The 18,218-nt window shown below is 39.9% G+C and overlaps 1 protein-coding gene across 1 annotated transcript; it reads left to right on the top strand.

Moving 5' to 3' along the window:
* Positions 1 to 10,871: 10,871 nt before the first annotated feature.
* LOC117873610 (myelin P2 protein) lies at positions 10,872 to 15,769 on the top strand. Its single transcript, XM_034763185.1, has 4 exons — positions 10,872 to 11,047; positions 13,688 to 13,860; positions 14,110 to 14,211; positions 15,512 to 15,769. The coding sequence occupies exons 1-4, from the start codon at positions 10,975 to 10,977 to the stop codon at positions 15,560 to 15,562; spliced, it is 399 nt and encodes a 132-aa protein (XP_034619076.1). The 5' UTR covers positions 10,872 to 10,974; the 3' UTR covers positions 15,563 to 15,769.
* The last annotated feature ends 2,449 nt before the right edge of the window (positions 15,770 to 18,218 follow it).

Below are 18,218 nucleotides of genomic sequence, written 5' to 3'. Positions count from 1 at the left end.
TGGCGTTGGAATTTGTACAACATAGCACTAGCTAATGGGTGGTGGGTCTGCACAAACTGGGACCAGGGTGTGCACTAACTTCTGACTCCCTTCATTACTATGGCAAGAGTAGGTAGACACAACATTAACAAAGATCAAGACATTCACCACTTAGGAAGCCCTACTTAGGAATAGGTGCTTAACAATGTCCACCCTCAAGGCCTAATTTACTCTAGCCCCTGTTCCTATAACACAATTATCCTCTAGATCCAAAACAAGTGAAGATCATGTGCTCCTGTCTTTATCTAGTGTAATCCCTATAATAGGGATTGAAATAAACTGCCTTTCTTTAAAAAGCAGTTAACTTTAGAGGATCATGATAGAGCTAAGTCTCACTTCAACACAGCCTTTTATGAGGTTTGCCTTTTCCAGGTCAAAAAAGGCACTACACAAATCATTGTAGAGGCTTTAACTTGCCCTGATAGCTGGTTTATTTATCTGCCTACATATGGGCTGGTATACTGACCAATGCTTAAATCCATTAGCTGTATCCCAGGGAGTGGGGGTGGCAAATAACCACTGGTGACTTGTATGCATACATGAGAGAGGGGAAATAATCTGATACCTTTTCACACAGCAATTAGGCAATCTGCTGACTTTATAATGGGTCTAATTCTGCTACCTTACACTCACTAAATAGTACCTTACTCAGGTGCAGACCCCTTATCTCTACAGGGCTGTCTGCAGACAAAGATACTTCACAACATGAGTAGAGAGAGCAAAATCTGTCCCAATCCAAGCAGCACTCCTACAATTGATTTAAATGAACTTGTTCAATTTCTGGATCACTTAATTCAAAATACTAATTTTAGGTCACTTTACTAGTGTTTGTTGCTAGGAGGCTAGAACTCTTCTTAATGTGTTCCTGCCACACATTCAGGGCCTGAGTGTGACTGACTTGCTCTCCTCTACATTGTTCATAGCATCCACTGACAAATTCTGAAGAAATATTCTCAGCTGTATTCCATCATGTGTGTGCCTTCTCCCCCTCAGGTGTTATCTGGTTTGGTGGGAGGTAAAAATCAGGAAATGCTGCAGAAAAGATAGACTTACTGGGGGAGAGGGGGGCATGTTGATGGAGCAGTTTCAAGCAGTAAGGGGGAGAGGAGGCCCAAAGCACTTGTAGCTTAAAGTGAAGCAGCTCCTTCAGAAGAAGAAATCTGCACTTCTGTATAACATTAAAACAGTTTTAAATTTCTAACTACTTTAAAATAGTTAAATCATAACCACACCCTCATAGCAGCATTGTTCAGGATAATACTGCAGTTTGGATGGCAGAAGCACTCTTCCTTAAATGAAAAACAGCTGATTCATAGGGTTATAGCAATGGTGACAACACCATTGTGCATCTGGCTATACTTCTCAAAGCTCTTCTGACAGAACTTTCATTCTCAATATGCCTGAGACAGGTAAATAGTTACAATTTTCCAAAGGGGAAAGTTGATACAGGAATGGAATGACTCCTCCAGCTGATACAAGAAGACTTTCTTTCTCCAATTTAATATTGGATCTTTGTTTTCCATACTATGTGAAATGGAAGTTCTTTAGACTGAGAAAATCACATCTGTCACAGGGCGAGAAGCGCAAAAAAAAAAAAAAAAAATTAAAAACCTAAAACAGGAAGACTACCTTTAGAAATAGAAAACATTCTAGGGCAGGAGCACTAATTCAGGCAAGCAGTGCACAAGCATAAAAAGGTATGGTGAATCCATTATAACACAGTGCCCTCAGAATGGCAGGCAGATACTTTAGTCAAGAGGTGAGAGAGGTCTCAATGGGTCAGGTGTGCTAAAAAGCCCAGGGTCTACAGGTGGGGCTAAAAGAGCTCAACTTCCCTTTGTCCCCTACATAGGGACCCTATTTTCCAAACAGATCAGTATCCAATGTACTAAGCTCCTTTTGAAAATCAAGCTGCTGCTTTTGATGCCAAAATGGGTACTAAGCTCTTTTGCATGAATTTAGGCCTAGATTATCAACACACACAAGGCACTTAAAACTTAATTTATTATAAACTCCAATACATTGGCACTATACTGTGTTTGGATGTTTTAATTTAACAATTTCAACCATTCATATTAGTGATGCTGCTTTAAAATATGCCTGTGTACAACAGTCTTTTTCTTGAAGAAAGAGCTGCGTGGAACTTTTTTAATTTAGCTGGAGTTTATCTGGTGTACAGAAAGATGGCATTGTTTCCTATGCTCAAACCCTGCTGGAGAGAATATTGCATATCCCAAGAGGAGGAATGAGTATAATGTGCTAAATGTCACAGTAGAATTTGTGATTGGTAAGTAGTCTTTATAATTAACAAGCAAAGCCTCTTTTCTTGTATCAGGTGTCATATCTTGTATCGTCTCTGTTATGATCAGTCTCTAATTGACTTCTCTATGAGGGCACACAATGGCAGAATGTTAGTAATGAAGTCAATTAGAGAATGACCAGAACAGAGATCCTGAACACAATCACCATCATGTTTTGGGGATGCTGAGATCCAAGCTCTAAACTGACTGGTCTTCATCCTTCTCAAATTGCTTTTCAATTTAGGGCAAATAAATCATAATATAGCAGCATCCTGGCTACTAGTGCTGTCAGTTCATTATGGCCTCTCCATTTCTTTGTCTTTCAGCATCTATTTTTTCTTTCTTTTCCAGGGTTCCTTCCCCACCCCATCCCATTTTTTGTCATAAACTACATCTAAAAGCCTAACATGAATTTTGCATGAAAGTGATCCAATATTCTCTGTATCTGTGTAGCACTCAGGTCCAGATCCTCAAAGGTATTTAGGTGCCTAACTCCCATTGATTTCCATGAGAGCTAGGCACCTAAATACCTTTGAGAATTGTGCCCCAATAAATTGGTAGTGGGAAATTAAATCACCCCCACATTTTTCCCTATCTGCCAGCTTCCTGTAGTCTCTTCTCCATTCCACTTCTGCACTTGAACTAGTGAGCCATTCTCTAAGGTTACAACATTGTGCAGAGACACAAGGTTGGAAATAATGAGTATTTACCACCAAAGTCCTTCAGTTTAAAAATGAAGCAGCTCACCTAATTCTCAGCAAGTCCCATGGTCTATGTACCTAGTGCATGAGGCACCTTTGAGTTCCAGTAGGACATTTTCTCCAACTATTAAATTTGCCTCATTAATCATTTGCAGATTTCTTAATAAGTGACATTGAGAAAAAGCCACCCATTTACACCCATATCCAGCAACTATTTTTTACTTTGATTTTAATGTCAGGTGCGGTAGTTTCTTCAAACTATTTACCCAGTTCAAAGGAAAGCTCAGTATTTTTGAATGTGCTCTTGGTTTAGACTGTCATTGTGTCTCTGTCACTGCTGATGATCTCCCACTAAATTTTTCCAACTTCCTAGTTTCCTAGGGTATGGCTAAACCCATTTCTTTGAGTCAGACAAGATACCAGCTCAGACTTTAAATATCATGCAAAAGTCATTGAGGGATGAAAGAAGGAAGACTAGGGTTAGTTTTCTGCTGAAATTCCCTACTTCAGCTCTTCCCCATTAGGGTGACCAGATGTCCTGATTTTATAGGGACAGTCCCGATTTTGGGGTCTTTTTCTTATATAGGCTCCTATTACCCGCCCACACCCTGTCCCAATTTTTTACATTTGCTGTCTGGTCACCCTACTCCCCATACACAATTGATGGTGAATATTTAGGCACTTTGGCCTAAGTTTTCAAAACATGATTTTGGGTGTCCTGCTTGAGTGACTTAAAGGGGCCTGATTTTCAGATGTAGATGCTCATCACTTTCTGAAAATAAAGCCCCTTTATTTTGGACACCGAAAAATCAAGGCATCCAAAAATATTAGTCACTTAAAAATATTAGGCACTGATGTAGAAATTGGGCCTCATTCTGATCTCACTTAAATCTAAAGTAATTCCATTGATGTCGGTAGAGTTCACACCAGTGCAAAAATGGTGTGAAATATGAATCAAGCCTAATGTATTAAATCGTTGACTAAAATATTGCCTCCATTATATTTCTTTCACACGCTATTTTTGTTATTCTATGTTTAAAATATCCAAGTTTGCATGGCAATACTTTTTTTCAAATAAAGGCATGCTTCTGGCTGCTTATGGCACTGTTATTCTCTAGGGTGCAATCTTGGCACCACTGAACTAGCAAAACTTCAGTGGGGGTCTGAGTTTCACCCAAGATTTTTTGTTTTTACCATTTTCTCCATTATTCCATGAGGAAATGAAATTAAATTAACTAGATGATATTTGTCCAGATCTTCTTTCTTTCTTTCTTTTGTAAAATTTGTAACCGCATTTGCTTTCTTTCAGTTTTCTAATTACATTCTCTTTGAAAAGGAGAATCTGCATCTAGACTTTACTCCTGGACTGTTCATTCATGGCTCCTGTGCTATCTATTGTTCACTGCTACTAATTCACTGAGGTAAATGAATTTTATTCTGATCTTAATCTGACAAAGGGAAATGTAGCACTATCTTTCCCCCACTCACCTGAGCTCAGAATCCCTGTCTCTTTTTAATTTGCTTAGGAGAAAAGGTTTGGGCTTCAAGATATGCTATTTCCACTTGTGATGGTGCTGGTATTTCTTGCTATTCTTCTTTCTAGGCTATAAATCCTTTGAATGAGCTGCTGTTTCTGCGTAGGGGCACAAGGATGGATGGTAGCAACGTCGACACTGTTTGAGTAGCTTAAGAATGGCTTTTTGTCTGTATAATTAATGCACTGTCACTTTCGTTCTTAACGTTACTGGTACTGCAGTATAGCTGCTGTATTCTGACTAAGGGCCTGCACGATGCATTAGTCCATGCTAGAGGGTGTAAATTCTAGTGCACAATAATGTGTGATGCACTAACTGGCCTATGTGGACCCTTCTGGTGTGCAATAAATGTTTCCTAGTGCATATTAACTTAATACTGTTTGAAACGAGACTACACTAGGGGACATTTTATGGACTTGCAGGTTCCACATGGGCCAGTATATGCTAGTGCACACTTGAATTCACACTCCTTTAGTGCGGACTAATACTCCAGGTAGACAAGCCTTAATCCTCTCTCTTGGCATGTCTTAGGGCTGGTCTACACTGAGCAGGGGATCGATCTAAGATACGCAACTTCAGCTACGCTATTTGCGTAGCTGAAGTCGAAGTATCTTAGTTCGACTTACCTGGCCGTCCTCACGGTGGCAAGTCGACTGCCGCGGCTCCCCTGTCGACTACGCTTACTCCTCCTGCCGAGGTGGAGTACGAACGTCAATTCGGGGATCAATTTATCGCATCTAGATGAGACGCAATAAATCGATCCCCAATAGATCGATTACTATCCGCCGATCCGGCGGGCAGTGTAGACGTGGCCTTAGGGCCTGATCCTACGAGTTGCTGATCACTTTCAACTCCCAGTGACAGCAACAACTAATTGCCTTGTAAAAGTGCCGCCCTTTGGATAGGAACATTAAATGGAAAAACTGAAGAATTCCAGTTGACTAACCATAGTAGATGTTGTATCAACCAGGCAAGGTATTAACAAACTTCAACAGTTCTAATAATCACATGCAGCATCTAAACACCACAGTAGGATCCTTGTATAATTCACATGGGGACGCTTTGTGAAACAACAGAAGAATCCGACTTAGAAAAAGTGTCCTAACCTCTTGGGTAAGGGGGCACCTTTGTTTATACTTTGAAACATATGTGATAAATTAATCTATGCTTTGGAAAATGTGTCATATGGACAACATCTGATAAGATTAACATCAATCTTCATTTTGTGGATTTACTCTCATGTTGGCACTTTTATACTTTTTTTTAAAATGTTCTGCTTTTGGTACTTTTCATTCCCCTGTATTTCAGATATTCCTCAGCCACTGCAACACTGGGATCAGGACTGTGCCATAGAGCAGGGCAGAAAATGGGTTTCCTGTCCTGCATGAAGTTTTGTGAGTTGAAAAAAATTCCAATTTCACAGTGGGATAAAACTGAGACCTTTTGAAAATTTTCACAGCTATCAGAGGTGCAACCTCTTCCCAGCGCACCCCCGGTCACTCTGCTTTCCTCTTAAGAAAATGGAAAAGACTGTCTCTCTTTCTCCCATAATGAATATTTAATTATTTATACAAAGTAAAACAGCTTCAACAGTAGAGCTCTACCTCAGAATAGCGAATAGCCTAGTGATTAGGGCACTCACCTGGGCTGTAAACAACCTGGCTTCAAATCCCTGTCCCGAATCAGGTAGTGCAGGGGCCTGAAACTGGTTCTCCCATGTCTCCTGCATCCCCAGTGATTAGAAAGGTGGCAACCCTAACTGGTCCTCTCATGGAAGAAGTTTCAGGTTTAACTAATCAGCATTTTGCAACAAAAAAATGTTTTATAAAAACATTCCCAACCAACTCTACTGGTAGTAATGGATGCTTAACTTGACTAGCTTAGTTTTGTCAATATTATGAGATACCTGATGGAATAAAAGTAGATTCTTTACATATACAGTTGCATTTAATAATGTAAGGCCCAATCCTCCCCCTGCTTTCATGGTATGGCCCAGAGACCACAACATGTTACCTACCATTCTTCATATAATTTCCACACTCAGATATGATCCCCTTTTCATTGTTCCTGGATACCACATTTGGAATCTCAATATTGGATAGAGGCCCCAACTCAAGCTTGAGCTGATATAAATGCTGTTTCTTCTTTCCATCATGACAACCTGAGACGCAACCCCACCATCTATATTCCCAATATTCTGCATATTCTTACAGTGTAAGCCTGAGAACCCAATGTGCATAATATAGTCCAGAAACATGAGCACATTATAATCATGCAAAAAAGACCATATGATCAGAATTCATATACTTCAGAAAGAAGAATTTCATGTCTTCCGAGTAGCAGGTAGCATAGTTTCCTCCTAACTAAGGAGCATTTGGGAAGGTAAGGGGCAAAATACGAGTGACGTTGATGCTGTTACTCCTTTTGACCCAAGTTGCTGGTCAAAGTTCAGGGCCCTATTGGTTGTTTTCAGTAGGAAGAGAAATTGATGATAGAGCCAAGTATTTTCTTTGATTCAATCTTGTTTATTTACAAAGATTATATATAATGTCCTGTTTCCTGCACTCAGTAGGAATCAAACAGCAGGAGACAGCTACTTTGCTCACTATTTCAAATCTGCCTTTCCAGACAGCATTCTGTGCCCCAGAAGCTTTCTCTCTCAGCTTTTTGTCAGGACCTCATTACCAGCACTTCTGCTATGTCTGTCTACCTAGCTTGTGCTCTCTTTCTCTCTGTCCATGCCACCCTCACCCCCAAACACACGCACACCAATCAAAGCCCTAGTCCAAGCATTTGAAAACCCTTGGGCCACATCATTTATTTTCTATTCAAGCTTTTTCATGTGCTTTTGTTTGGTGCTACTGAAATTGTTTCTTTACATTTATCCTGAAAGAAAAGCAGTGGATACACCCAACCCATAACAACAAGGTTTAACCCAACTCACAACAATACTTTCATTTCAGAGTTCCAAAATTTTTGTTATTTCTTTGAACTACAGTGATCTATACTCCTGTCTTTCAAACGTGTTTGCTAACTGCAACACTGTAGTTATAAAATGAATGGTCCTTTTTAGAAGCTGAACTTTATATGTCTGCAAATACATAGGTTCTAAGTTATGCAATTTAGATAATGGAACTCTAAAACAGGGGTTCTCAAATCACCACTTAATGGCCTCTCATAGTCATATCCCTGCCATTCATTATATCATGAACCACCTCTCTTCTCCTCCTGTCCACTAGTCATGGGGGAGGGAAAAACAGCAGGGTGGGTTTTTTTTTTTTTTTTTGTCTTTTCTCTTAATAGTGTGATGAAAAGAGCATTTCACAGTTTGTGATGAGAGCTCCAAGCGGAAGGGTAAAAGACAGAGCAGAATAAAGAAAAACATGTTTAAAAGATCAAATACACATGTCATTTTGAAGGTGACTCATGAGAGAAAGGTGGTTCAGTACTTTAAGTACAGAGTGTTCTGCCTCCAGCTCTTCTCTGTCTCATAGACTCATGGACTTTAAGGCCAGAGGGGACCATCATGATCATATAATCTGACCTCCTTCACATTGCAGTCCACAGAACCTCGCCCACCCACTTCTGTAATAAATCCATAATCTCTGGTTGAGTTACTGAAGTCCCCAAATCTTGATTTATAGGCTTCAAGTTACAGACAAGCCACCATTTACTTTAGTTTAAACCAGCAAGTGACCCATGCCCTACACTGCAGAGGAAGGCAAAAAACAACAACAACAAAACCCAGGGTCTCCGCCAATCTTACCTGGGGGAAGATTGCTTCCCAACCAGAAATATGGTGATCAGTTAGACTGTGTGCATTTGGGTCAGACCCACCAGCCAGACAGCTGGGAAAGAATTCTCCATGGTAACTCAGAGCCCTCCCCATTTAGTGTCCTATCTCCGCCCAGTGGAGATATTTACTATTAGCAGTCACAGATGGGCCATATGCCATTGTAGGCAATCTCCTCATATATTCCCCTCCATCAACTTATCAAGCTCAGTCTTAAAACCAGTTAAGTTTTTTTGTCTCCACTAGTCCCCTGAAGGCTGTTCCAGAACTTCACTCCTCTGATGGTTAAAAACCTTCATCTAATTTCAAGCCTAAACTTATTGATGGCCAGTTTATATCCATTTGTTCTTGTGCCAACATTGTCCTTAACTTAAATAATTTCTTTCCCTCTCTGGTGTTTGTAGACCGCAATCATATCTCCTTTGTTAGGGTAAACAAGTCAAGCTCCTTAAATCTCCTCTTGTAAGGTAGATTCTCCATTCCTCTGATCATTCAAGTAGCCCTTCTCTGCACCTGTTCTCATTTGAATTAATCTTTTTTAAACATGGGAGGCCAGAATTGCACACAGTATGCCACATGAGGTCTCACCAGTGCCTTGATAATGGTAATAACACGTCCTTATCTCTGCTGGAAATATCTCACTCGATGCATCCTAGGATTGCACTAGCCTTTTTCATGGCTGCATCACATTGGCGGCTCATAGTCTTCCTGTGATCAACCAATAGACCCAGGTCTTTCTCCGCCTCTGTCATTTCCAACTTATACGATCCCCTCTTATAGCAAAAATCCTTGTTAGCCCCTAAGTGCATGACTTTGCACTATTAAATTTCATCCCATTTCTATTATTCCAGTTTTCAAGGTCATGTGTGATTATTTCAGTTCTCCTCCATACTGGCAATACCTCCCAACTTTGTGTCATCCACAAATTTTATTAGCACACTCCCACTTTTTGTGCCAAGGTCATTAATAAAATACTAAATAAGATTGGTCCCAAGACCAATCCTTGAGGAACAACACTAGTAACTTCCCTGCAGCTTCACAGTTCAATTTTTTAGCATGACTCATGTACTCTCCCCTTTAACCAGTTCCTTACCCAACTTTTGATTCTAGTATTAATCCCCATCTTTTCCAATTTCCCATGTGGAACTGTATAAAATGCTTTATTGAAATCCAGGTAGATTAGATCGATTGCATTTCCTTTATTTAGAAAATCAGTTATCTTCTCAAAGAAAGAGATCAAGTTGGTCTGGCACAATCTATCTTTTGGCAAACCATGTTGTATTTTATCCCAATTACCCTATGTCCTTAACTATCCTCATTTTTAAAATCTATTTTAACACCTTGCATACAACTGAGGTCAAACTAATGGGCCTGTAGTTTCCCAGATCACTTTTTTTCTCCTTTCTTAAATATAGGTACTATATTTGCAATTCTCCAGTCAGAGAGTATGACCCCTGAGTTTAAGAGTCATTAAAAATCCTTGCTATTGGGCTTGCAATGTCACATGCCAGTTCCTTTATGTTCTATTGGATGGAGATTATTCAGATCCCCCAATTTGGTCCCATTCATTTGAGTTTGGCTTCCATTCAGAGGTGGTAATTTCTACTTCCATATACCTGTTCCCATTAGTTGCCTTGCCACTGACCCCAATGCTTCATTACCCTCCTTAAAAACTGAGGGAAAGTATTCATTTAGGTGTTGGGCCGTACCTAGATTATCTTTAATCTTCACCCCATCCTCAGTGCTTAGCGTTCCCATTTCTCTTTCCTTGTTTTCTTTTTATTTATATGTCGAAAGAACCTTTTACTATTGGTTTTAATTTCCTTTGCAAGGTCCAACTCTCAGTGGCTTTTGGCAGTTCTCACTTTTTTCCTATGCTTATTGACCTTCAAGAGATAGCTTTCCTTGCTGATCCATCCCATCTTCCATTCCTTGAAGGCTTTCTACTTTCTCTTAATAACCCTATTTGAGATGGTTGTTCATCCAGCTTGGTCTGCAACCCTTTCCTATGATTTTTTCCCCCGGGCTTGGGATGCAGGCTTCAGCTAGCTTCTGCAACTTTGACAAAGTAATTCCAAGCCTCCCCCACATTCAGATCTTTGTGAGATGACCCACGTGTGGCTTTAGCTTAATTCACTGGCACCAGGATGACAATAGCAGTGATGATGGTGGCAGTGGAAGATGTGGTGGTGTTGGGAGGAAGGCAGCATTAATGTTCACAGTTGGGTGGTGACGTGCTTGGCATCATGATTTGTCTCAGATACTACAGCAGCATCACTGAAATGTTCTCCTGGCACTACAACAGTAACCTCATGTGCTGGCCCCCACGCCCTCCTGATTATTCTGCTTTATTCAGTGGAGGAAACAGTGGCAGGCGTAACACTGAGTCTTGGTACTAACACAAGTGGCTTTGGACAAGGTGTGCATTGTCTTGCCCCTGACGTTGTTTCTCCTGGTTGGTCAGTCTTGAGAATTACAAGTTGGGGGCATCTTTATAAAGAAGCTATTGAAGCATGCATAGCTCACACAGTCCTTTTGCCACCCACTGAGAGCTGCTGCTGTCATTGCCTTTCTCCTGAGGGACACTGCCTCACAAAGCCAATATAATGTGCAACCGGTTTGTGGGAACCTGGAAACTTGTCTCCAGTGAAAAATTTGATGATTATATGAAAGAATTGGGTGAGAAATGCTATTTTTATAAGCTTTGCTTGGAAATGTCTCTTCTTCTTCTTCTATTTGCTCCTGGAAAATGTCTTTTCCCCGGGCCTGGGGACTCTTCACTGTGGTTATATCTGTGTTATAGTTCTTTTCTTCTTCTTTTTTTTTTCTTTTTCAATTTCAGCATCTTAAAATGAAAAGGAGAAATCTTGGGTTTGTTATAATACATTTACTAACTAACTGATCTGCATCTCTTACTCCCATTTAATGAGAAATGGAAAAAAACATATTTGTTGTCCCTCTTGCATATACTATTAAACTTAGAACTTACAATCACTTACTGTATTCTGTCAACTTGTGATGGTGCTGCTGTCTCCTGACACTGAGTTCCCTGGGGTCTAAATCCATGAATGAATCCATCTGTAACTGAGAAATGCTGGGAATGAAACAAATTAGGCATTGTTTTTTTAGTTTAATACTGGCTTCATCATTTTGTAATGATTGCACTGGCAGTCAGTCTGAACATTACTGTTGCTGAGACTTTAATTCCCTTTACTTTAAAGGTTAAAGAGAGTAGCAGAATAATTCCAGTTGACTAACTACAGTCAATGTTGGGTATAAATTCAGCTAGGGAGGTTTTTGTGACAATACCAGGCCTTAAGAAAATTATTTCAGCATTGAATATGTGCAGTGACTAATGCTGTACTTTACAAATACTTCGATCTCACTATACTTAGTACCTTTCATAGAATTTAGCACATCATAGAATTTACAAAGATGGTAACTATTATTACCAGCCTTTTACATTTAAAAAACCGAGACACAGCAAATCAGAGGCAAAAGGAGGAATAGAAGTCTCAGAGGACTGCTCTAACTAGTTTACCAGGATATGGGCTGTGTGGTATAGCGAACCTTGTAAAAGGAGCCTTGTAGATGGCAGTTGTATTTGTAGCTTTTTGCTCCCATTCACTCTTATATTTGAATTTTTCTCTATTTGACATGTTTATGTTTCACTGATGTTTAGATGTTCCAGAGATAAAGTGTTGTAACTACCCTTCCGTAGCAGAGAATACTAACTAAGAGTACCCCACTTAGTCTCTTGTATATTTTATGTTCTGAAGTACAAACAGAAATGCACTCATTTCTAGATACTTTGATTCTTTACTACAGCTGGTTGAAAAAAATTGAATTTTGAAATGTTTTGACTCGTAAAAAGCACGGGGCAAATGTTTCAAAAATATTTTTGTGAAAAATTTTCCATGTTTACCACCAGCTCTATTCTCTAAATGGGTGCAGATTAATAGATGCCTGTGTTCCTGCCTACCTAAAAATACATAATTCTTGTGTAGTCGTATATCCTGGTTTCTAACTACACACACAGTATAATTCCAGTTATCTGAATTCCTTTTATCTGAAAATCCTAGTTTTCTGAATCCACAGTGTGTCCCCAAGTAGCCCTATGTGAATTAGTCACCTGCTAATAACTTCTAAATTAGCCTCTGAGAGCCTCTTAGGGCAGGTCTACACTACAGCTGGGATCGACACTCTGAGATCAATCCACCAGCAGCCGATTTGGCTGGTTTAGTGAAGACCCACCAAATCAACAGCAGATCATGCTCCAGTTGACCCCTGTACTCTACCCCGATGAGAAGAATAATGTAAGTCGACAGGAGAATTTCTCCTGTTGACCCCCCGTGGTGTAGACCCCGCGGTAACTCGACCTAAGGTACATCGACTCCAACTACATTATTCAAGTAGCTGGAGTTGCGTAGCATAGGTTGACTTACGGCGGTAGTGTAGACATAGCCTTAGTGCTAATCAATGACTTTGTATTTTTGCAGTGGTTCTGAGGGGTTATCTGCAGTTACTGAGGCTAGGTCTACACTACGGGGGGGAGGGTCAACCTAAGATACGCAACTTCAGCTACGTGAATAGCGTAGCTGAAGTTGCATATTTTAGGTCGACTTACCTGGCTGTGAGGACGGCGGAGAGTCAACCGCTGCCGCGCCGCCGTCGACTCTGCTTCCGCCTCTTGCCGCGGTGGATTTCCGGAGTCGACGGCAGAGCCATCGGGGATCGATTTTATCTGGTCTTCACTAGACGCGATAAGTCGATCCCCAATAGATCGATTGCTACCCGCCGATCCGGCAGGTAATGAAGACTGCCAAGAGACCTAATCCAGTTTCAGCAGCAACAGCAGCTTGGAAAGACAAATTAAATTATGTTTAATTTGAATTAATCAGAATTACGTTATGTCCACAATGATTCTAATACTACTCAGTAAAGTTGTTCAAGTTGTTTTTCTACTCTTTTATAAAGTACAAAGTATTAAACAAACATTGTCATTACACCCTTCATTTCCCATATTTCTCTATCAGTGAAACTGCAGCTCAAAATAGCACTTCTGTTTATCTCAATGCCCGGCTATCCAAAACTTTCAGAAGTCCCCCAGCCCATTCAGATAAATAGAAGTGTATTGTACATACACTGGACTGGGGAATGCCTCAGCTTATGAAATGCAGCCTCTGAATCTGAGAAATTAGTGTCACATTCCAAACAGAGAAACGATGTTATCTGTTTAAAAGGAAATTGCTCTGATGCTCTGTAAAGCAATAAGGAATTTCTTCCTTCATAGAAGGTATTTTTATGTCTGATTTGCAGGAGTGGGCTTAGCCACCAGGAAACTAGGTGGCTTGGCCAAGCCCAATGTGATCATCAGAATGAAAGGGGATGTGATAACCATCAGAACTGAAAGCACCTTCAAAAACACAGAGGTCTCCTTCAAATTGGGCCAAGTGTTTGACGAAACCACAGCAGATGACAGGAAAACCAAGGTGAGGGTAATGATTTCCTTCTGAGGGTTTCTGATCCGCTGGATGACAAATGGGAGGATTTTTTTATCCTTAAAAGCATAAATCTGCAAAGCACCATAAGAGGAGCAAATGTTGTGCTGAAACCAACGTTGCAGAGTGGGCTATGTGCCGAGAATGTGGAATTTGCTCAATGTTAAGTGAATTGTCTCTTTAATATGCAAGGCTCTGGGAAAATAGTCAAATTTTTACTCATTCTTTGGGTCTTTGCAGAGTATCGTAACCTTAGAAAAAGGGTCATTGGTTCAAGTGCAGAAGTGGAATGGCAAAGAGACCACAATAAGGAGAAAATTGGTGGATGGGAAAATGGTGGTGGTAAGTAACTAAACTATCCCTAACCATTAATCTCTAATGTTGCAATGATGTAGGCCACAGTTTAATATTTTAAATTTAATTATACTGTCAATTTTCACCGTCTCTTTGGTTTCAGTTATGATAGAAATAGTGAGAGGGGTGCGGGGGAAAAATAACTTTAGGAAGCAAGTGGGAATGAAAGTAAACATTATATTCCACACACACCAAAAAAACCCTCTACATTAAGGTGAATTACAGGTAAGACTGCTTCATAGTTTTGTAGATGTTAGAGCACGAGGGGACCATTGTGAACATCTATTCTGACCTCCCGCATAACACAGGCCAGAGGACTTCCCTGAATTAATTCTTGCTTCAAGTCCAACAACTGTGACAGAACTAGAGCAGATCTTTTAGAAAAAACATCCAGTCTTGATTTAAAAATCTGCCAGTGATGAAGAATCCACTGCCACCTTTGGTAAGTTGTTCCAGTAGTTAATTGCCCCCACGCTGTTAAAAATGTGTGCCCTATTCCTACTCTAAATTTATCTAGTTTCAACTTTCAGCCATTGGATCTTGTTATACCTTTGTCTGTAGACTGAAGAGCCCACTATTACCGAATTTCTGTTCCCCATGTAGTTACTTATAGACTCTGATCAAAGCATGCTTAACCTTTTCTTTGATAAATTAAATAGATGGAGCTCCTTGAGTCTCACTAGAAGGCATGTTTTCTAATCATTTAATAAGAGGGGCACGAGGGAACTGGAAGGGGTAGAAAGTGCTATGTACAGTCTTCCTCTCCCCCAGTCTTAGGAAGCTCCTTCGGTTTATTTACAACTTATGAATTTTAGGTGGTTCATCAGTCTCCTTGCAAGGAAAAGTTCATTTATCCATTGACAGTCCACGTTTGCAATCGAGTTACACTTTGAACTCTCTACAAGGAAGGGGGAACTTCTTTTTAAAATGAAAGCACTCATGTGATCTTCTATATTAAGCTTACCAGAGCTGATGTTGGTGTCATTGCAATAATACTCATGAAGGCAACATGTGTTCTTGAAAGAAAATTGAAGTCTGTGATAGCTACTATGTCATGTCTAATTTTATGAATTATGGTTTTCTTTAAGCACACTTTTGAAAGTTTATGCTGTTGAAATAGAATCCTTTCCCACTTGGAGGATGAAAAATAATTTTGCTGTTTGGGGATCTATATAAATTAATGAAATAATATACAGGAAATATTTCTATTGACTTCATTAGCCTTTGGATTAGATGCTTATGCACTGTCATTCAGAAGTTTCAATTAACCCTTCTTTTTTTGTCTTAGGAATGTGATATGAAAGGTGTTGTCTGCACTCGAATCTATGAGAGAGTGTGAGGAAATTCCATCTCTACACTGGACTAGAATTGGCTTTGGAAACCCAGCTTAGTTCAATGAGCAAAGCCCTATCTATTATGCACCTTTTGTTCTTATTTCCTTTATCAGGAAAACAACTAAATTATCAAATGATATTTCAAAGCTGTAGTGTAACTAATCCAAAGTATCGTGGTGATTAAATAAAAGCTTCCCGACATGTGAAATGTAGCTTTTGTCTGTGTTGTAGAATCGTTTTGATTTCCTTTGTTGGGAATTGCAGGCCTTTCCTTAGGGTTGATGTACTGCATAGAAGATATGAACCTACTTTCCTTGATGTATGGACGAACAAGGCTATTTCTGTTTGAAATGGTACAATACAGACTGCAAGGCACTATCTTTCCTTGGAGGTGTTAAGACACTTTTACTGAAAGCATCCTATTTGGAATAATCCTTATTTCATGTCTTTGATATTGCAGTTTCTCAAATGGTTTTACTATTGAATATTACACATAAGGATATCATCCTTATCCTACAAAACTCATAAGGCTCTCCATGCAATGTATAGTGGCCATGCTTGCAGAAGAAATACCAGTACATCAGTATTACCACATAATTACTTCACTCTGATATTCTAAATATGATCCCACATAGTTTATACCTTTAAATGTGCTGTTTTTGCCATCTTGGCTCTTTTTCCTAAAAAGACTTCCTGGAGAAAAAGAAGCATGTGTCTCATTCAGTATTTCTATCAGGGAAGGAATAGATTCTCTAATGTCAAATGGTTCTTTCACTGTGAAATGAAATGTGAAGTGCTGTCTTGAATCCATTCTTGAAATCCCAGTTCGACAAGGACTCGACCTTTGAAGGTGCTGAGCATTCGAGCTCAGATCCAGCAAATCACTTAAGCGTGTGCTTAACATTAGACACAAGTGATCCCTGTGACTTCAATGAAATTACTCACATGCTTAAAGTTAAGCATGTGCTTAAATGCACATTGTGCTTTGCACCTTGAAGGATCGAACCCTAGAAGAGAATACTTTCAGACTTTAACTGCACATATATTTTGAAGATCATTTGAACACCAACTCTTCCTTTTCACTTATCTGACTTGACTTAGAGTTAAGCATATTGTGCTTCACTTGAAGGAACTAGCTTAAATGAAAGCAGAGCAGGAAGGTAGCATCAAAACCTGTTTTTGAATATGCACACAGAGCTCACATTGACTAAAATGTGAGATGCACAAAGAAAATGCATTATGCTGAATTGAGTGGTCACATTCTACCATCAGTTTACACCCTATGAAGTTTCATTTGAGGTTTATACCAATATAACCAGGGGTAGAATATGTCACCAGGGCCCAGATTTTTAAAGTTATTTAGGCATTGCTATGCTCAGTGCTGCAATGCCTTTCTAAAGGGATTTAGGTACTTAGCAGTCTAAATCCCATTGGCAGTCATGTTTGTAATTTACATAACAAAACTATATTTAATTGAGCTGCGTATTTGGCTGGTCAATACTTCTCTCCTTTAGTTCTTCCACTTTGTGATGCCAACTCATTGGCTGAGTACGTCCAGCAGTATCTATTGACTTGTTAATCAGCCTAGCCCCTGTGCCATGGCCTAGCTATGTGGGAAGTTTATATTGGACTCCCTGCCTTTTCCTTCTTGGCTAGAACTGATGTGATAGAAATAAGTGTTTAGTTTGGCTTGATATGCAGCAAAGTACAGGCATGAATCTTATGCTGGCCAGCTGTATGAAGTCTACTATATCATTTCAAGTCTTGGTCTTGATTTCCCCATCTGTAAAGTGGGGATAATGATATTTTCCTCCTTTGTGAAATGCTGTGAGGCATATGGATGAAAAATGCTCTCTAAGAGTTATGTATAATTATAGGGCTCCTATCCTGATTCCCTTAGATGAGTCAATGGAAATTTTGCCTTTGTCTTCAGTGTGAACAAGTTCCAGCCTTAACATTTGTGAAAGTGAAGTATGAACACTTACGACCTGTAGCAGATATAGAAGTAGGACTCATCCTTGCACTAGAGAAGGGTCCAATGCAGAGGCAGAAGGGAGGTAGCTTGTGCTTAACATAAGGCCTGTGTTCATGGAGAGCACTAAACATTTCCATGTAGCCTCCTTCTTAATACACCCTGTTTTCTGTCCAGATCGGGAGTCTTCAGTCTGCCATGGGGCCTTAGGAAACACTCAATATAGAAGAGATACCGCTGATTTTAATGCACAGGAGAATGCAGTTATAAATATTTAATACCAAGACTTTCCACACTTCTAAGAGTACAATGTGTTAAAGCAATCATAGTATGTGGGACCATAGATCGACATTGCTAATATCAATATCATTTAAGTGGTCAGTACTCTGAAACAGTTGGGGGGGGGGAACGTTAAGTGAGGCTGGTTTTAATGATTCAGCCAGTTTTAGGGGTAGGGGAAACATACGTACTACAGCCAATTTCTGGAGTTGACTGTAAAGATATGAACTGTAGTTAAAAAAGAAGTGTGGCTGTCATATACATGTACACTGAGGATATGTCTACACTGGAGCTGGAAAGTGCAATTTCTAGCTTGGGTAGACATACCTGGGCTAGCTCTGATCAAGCTAGTGTGCTAACAGTAGCCATGTAACCATGCAGCATAAGCAGCGGGAAGGGCTGGCCACCCA

The sequence above is a fragment of the Trachemys scripta genome, chromosome 2, assembly GCF_013100865.1.
Source record: "Trachemys scripta elegans isolate TJP31775 chromosome 2, CAS_Tse_1.0, whole genome shotgun sequence".
In the NCBI taxonomy this organism is placed as follows: Eukaryota; Metazoa; Chordata; order Testudines; family Emydidae; genus Trachemys; species Trachemys scripta.
This window is presented reverse-complemented; position numbering and strand designations above follow the sequence as displayed.

Excerpts from the sequence above, each read along its gene's own strand:
- LOC117873610 (XM_034763185.1), top strand. The coding sequence starts at position 10,975 with ATGTGCAACCGGTTTGTGGGAACCTGGAAACTTGTCTCCAGTGAAAAA. Across the intron at positions 11,048-13,687 it reads TGATTATATGAAAGAATTGG|GAGTGGGCTTAGCCACCAGG; the intron begins GTGAGAAATGCT and ends TCTGATTTGCAG. Across the intron at positions 13,861-14,109 it reads CAGATGACAGGAAAACCAAG|AGTATCGTAACCTTAGAAAA; the intron begins GTGAGGGTAATG and ends GGGTCTTTGCAG.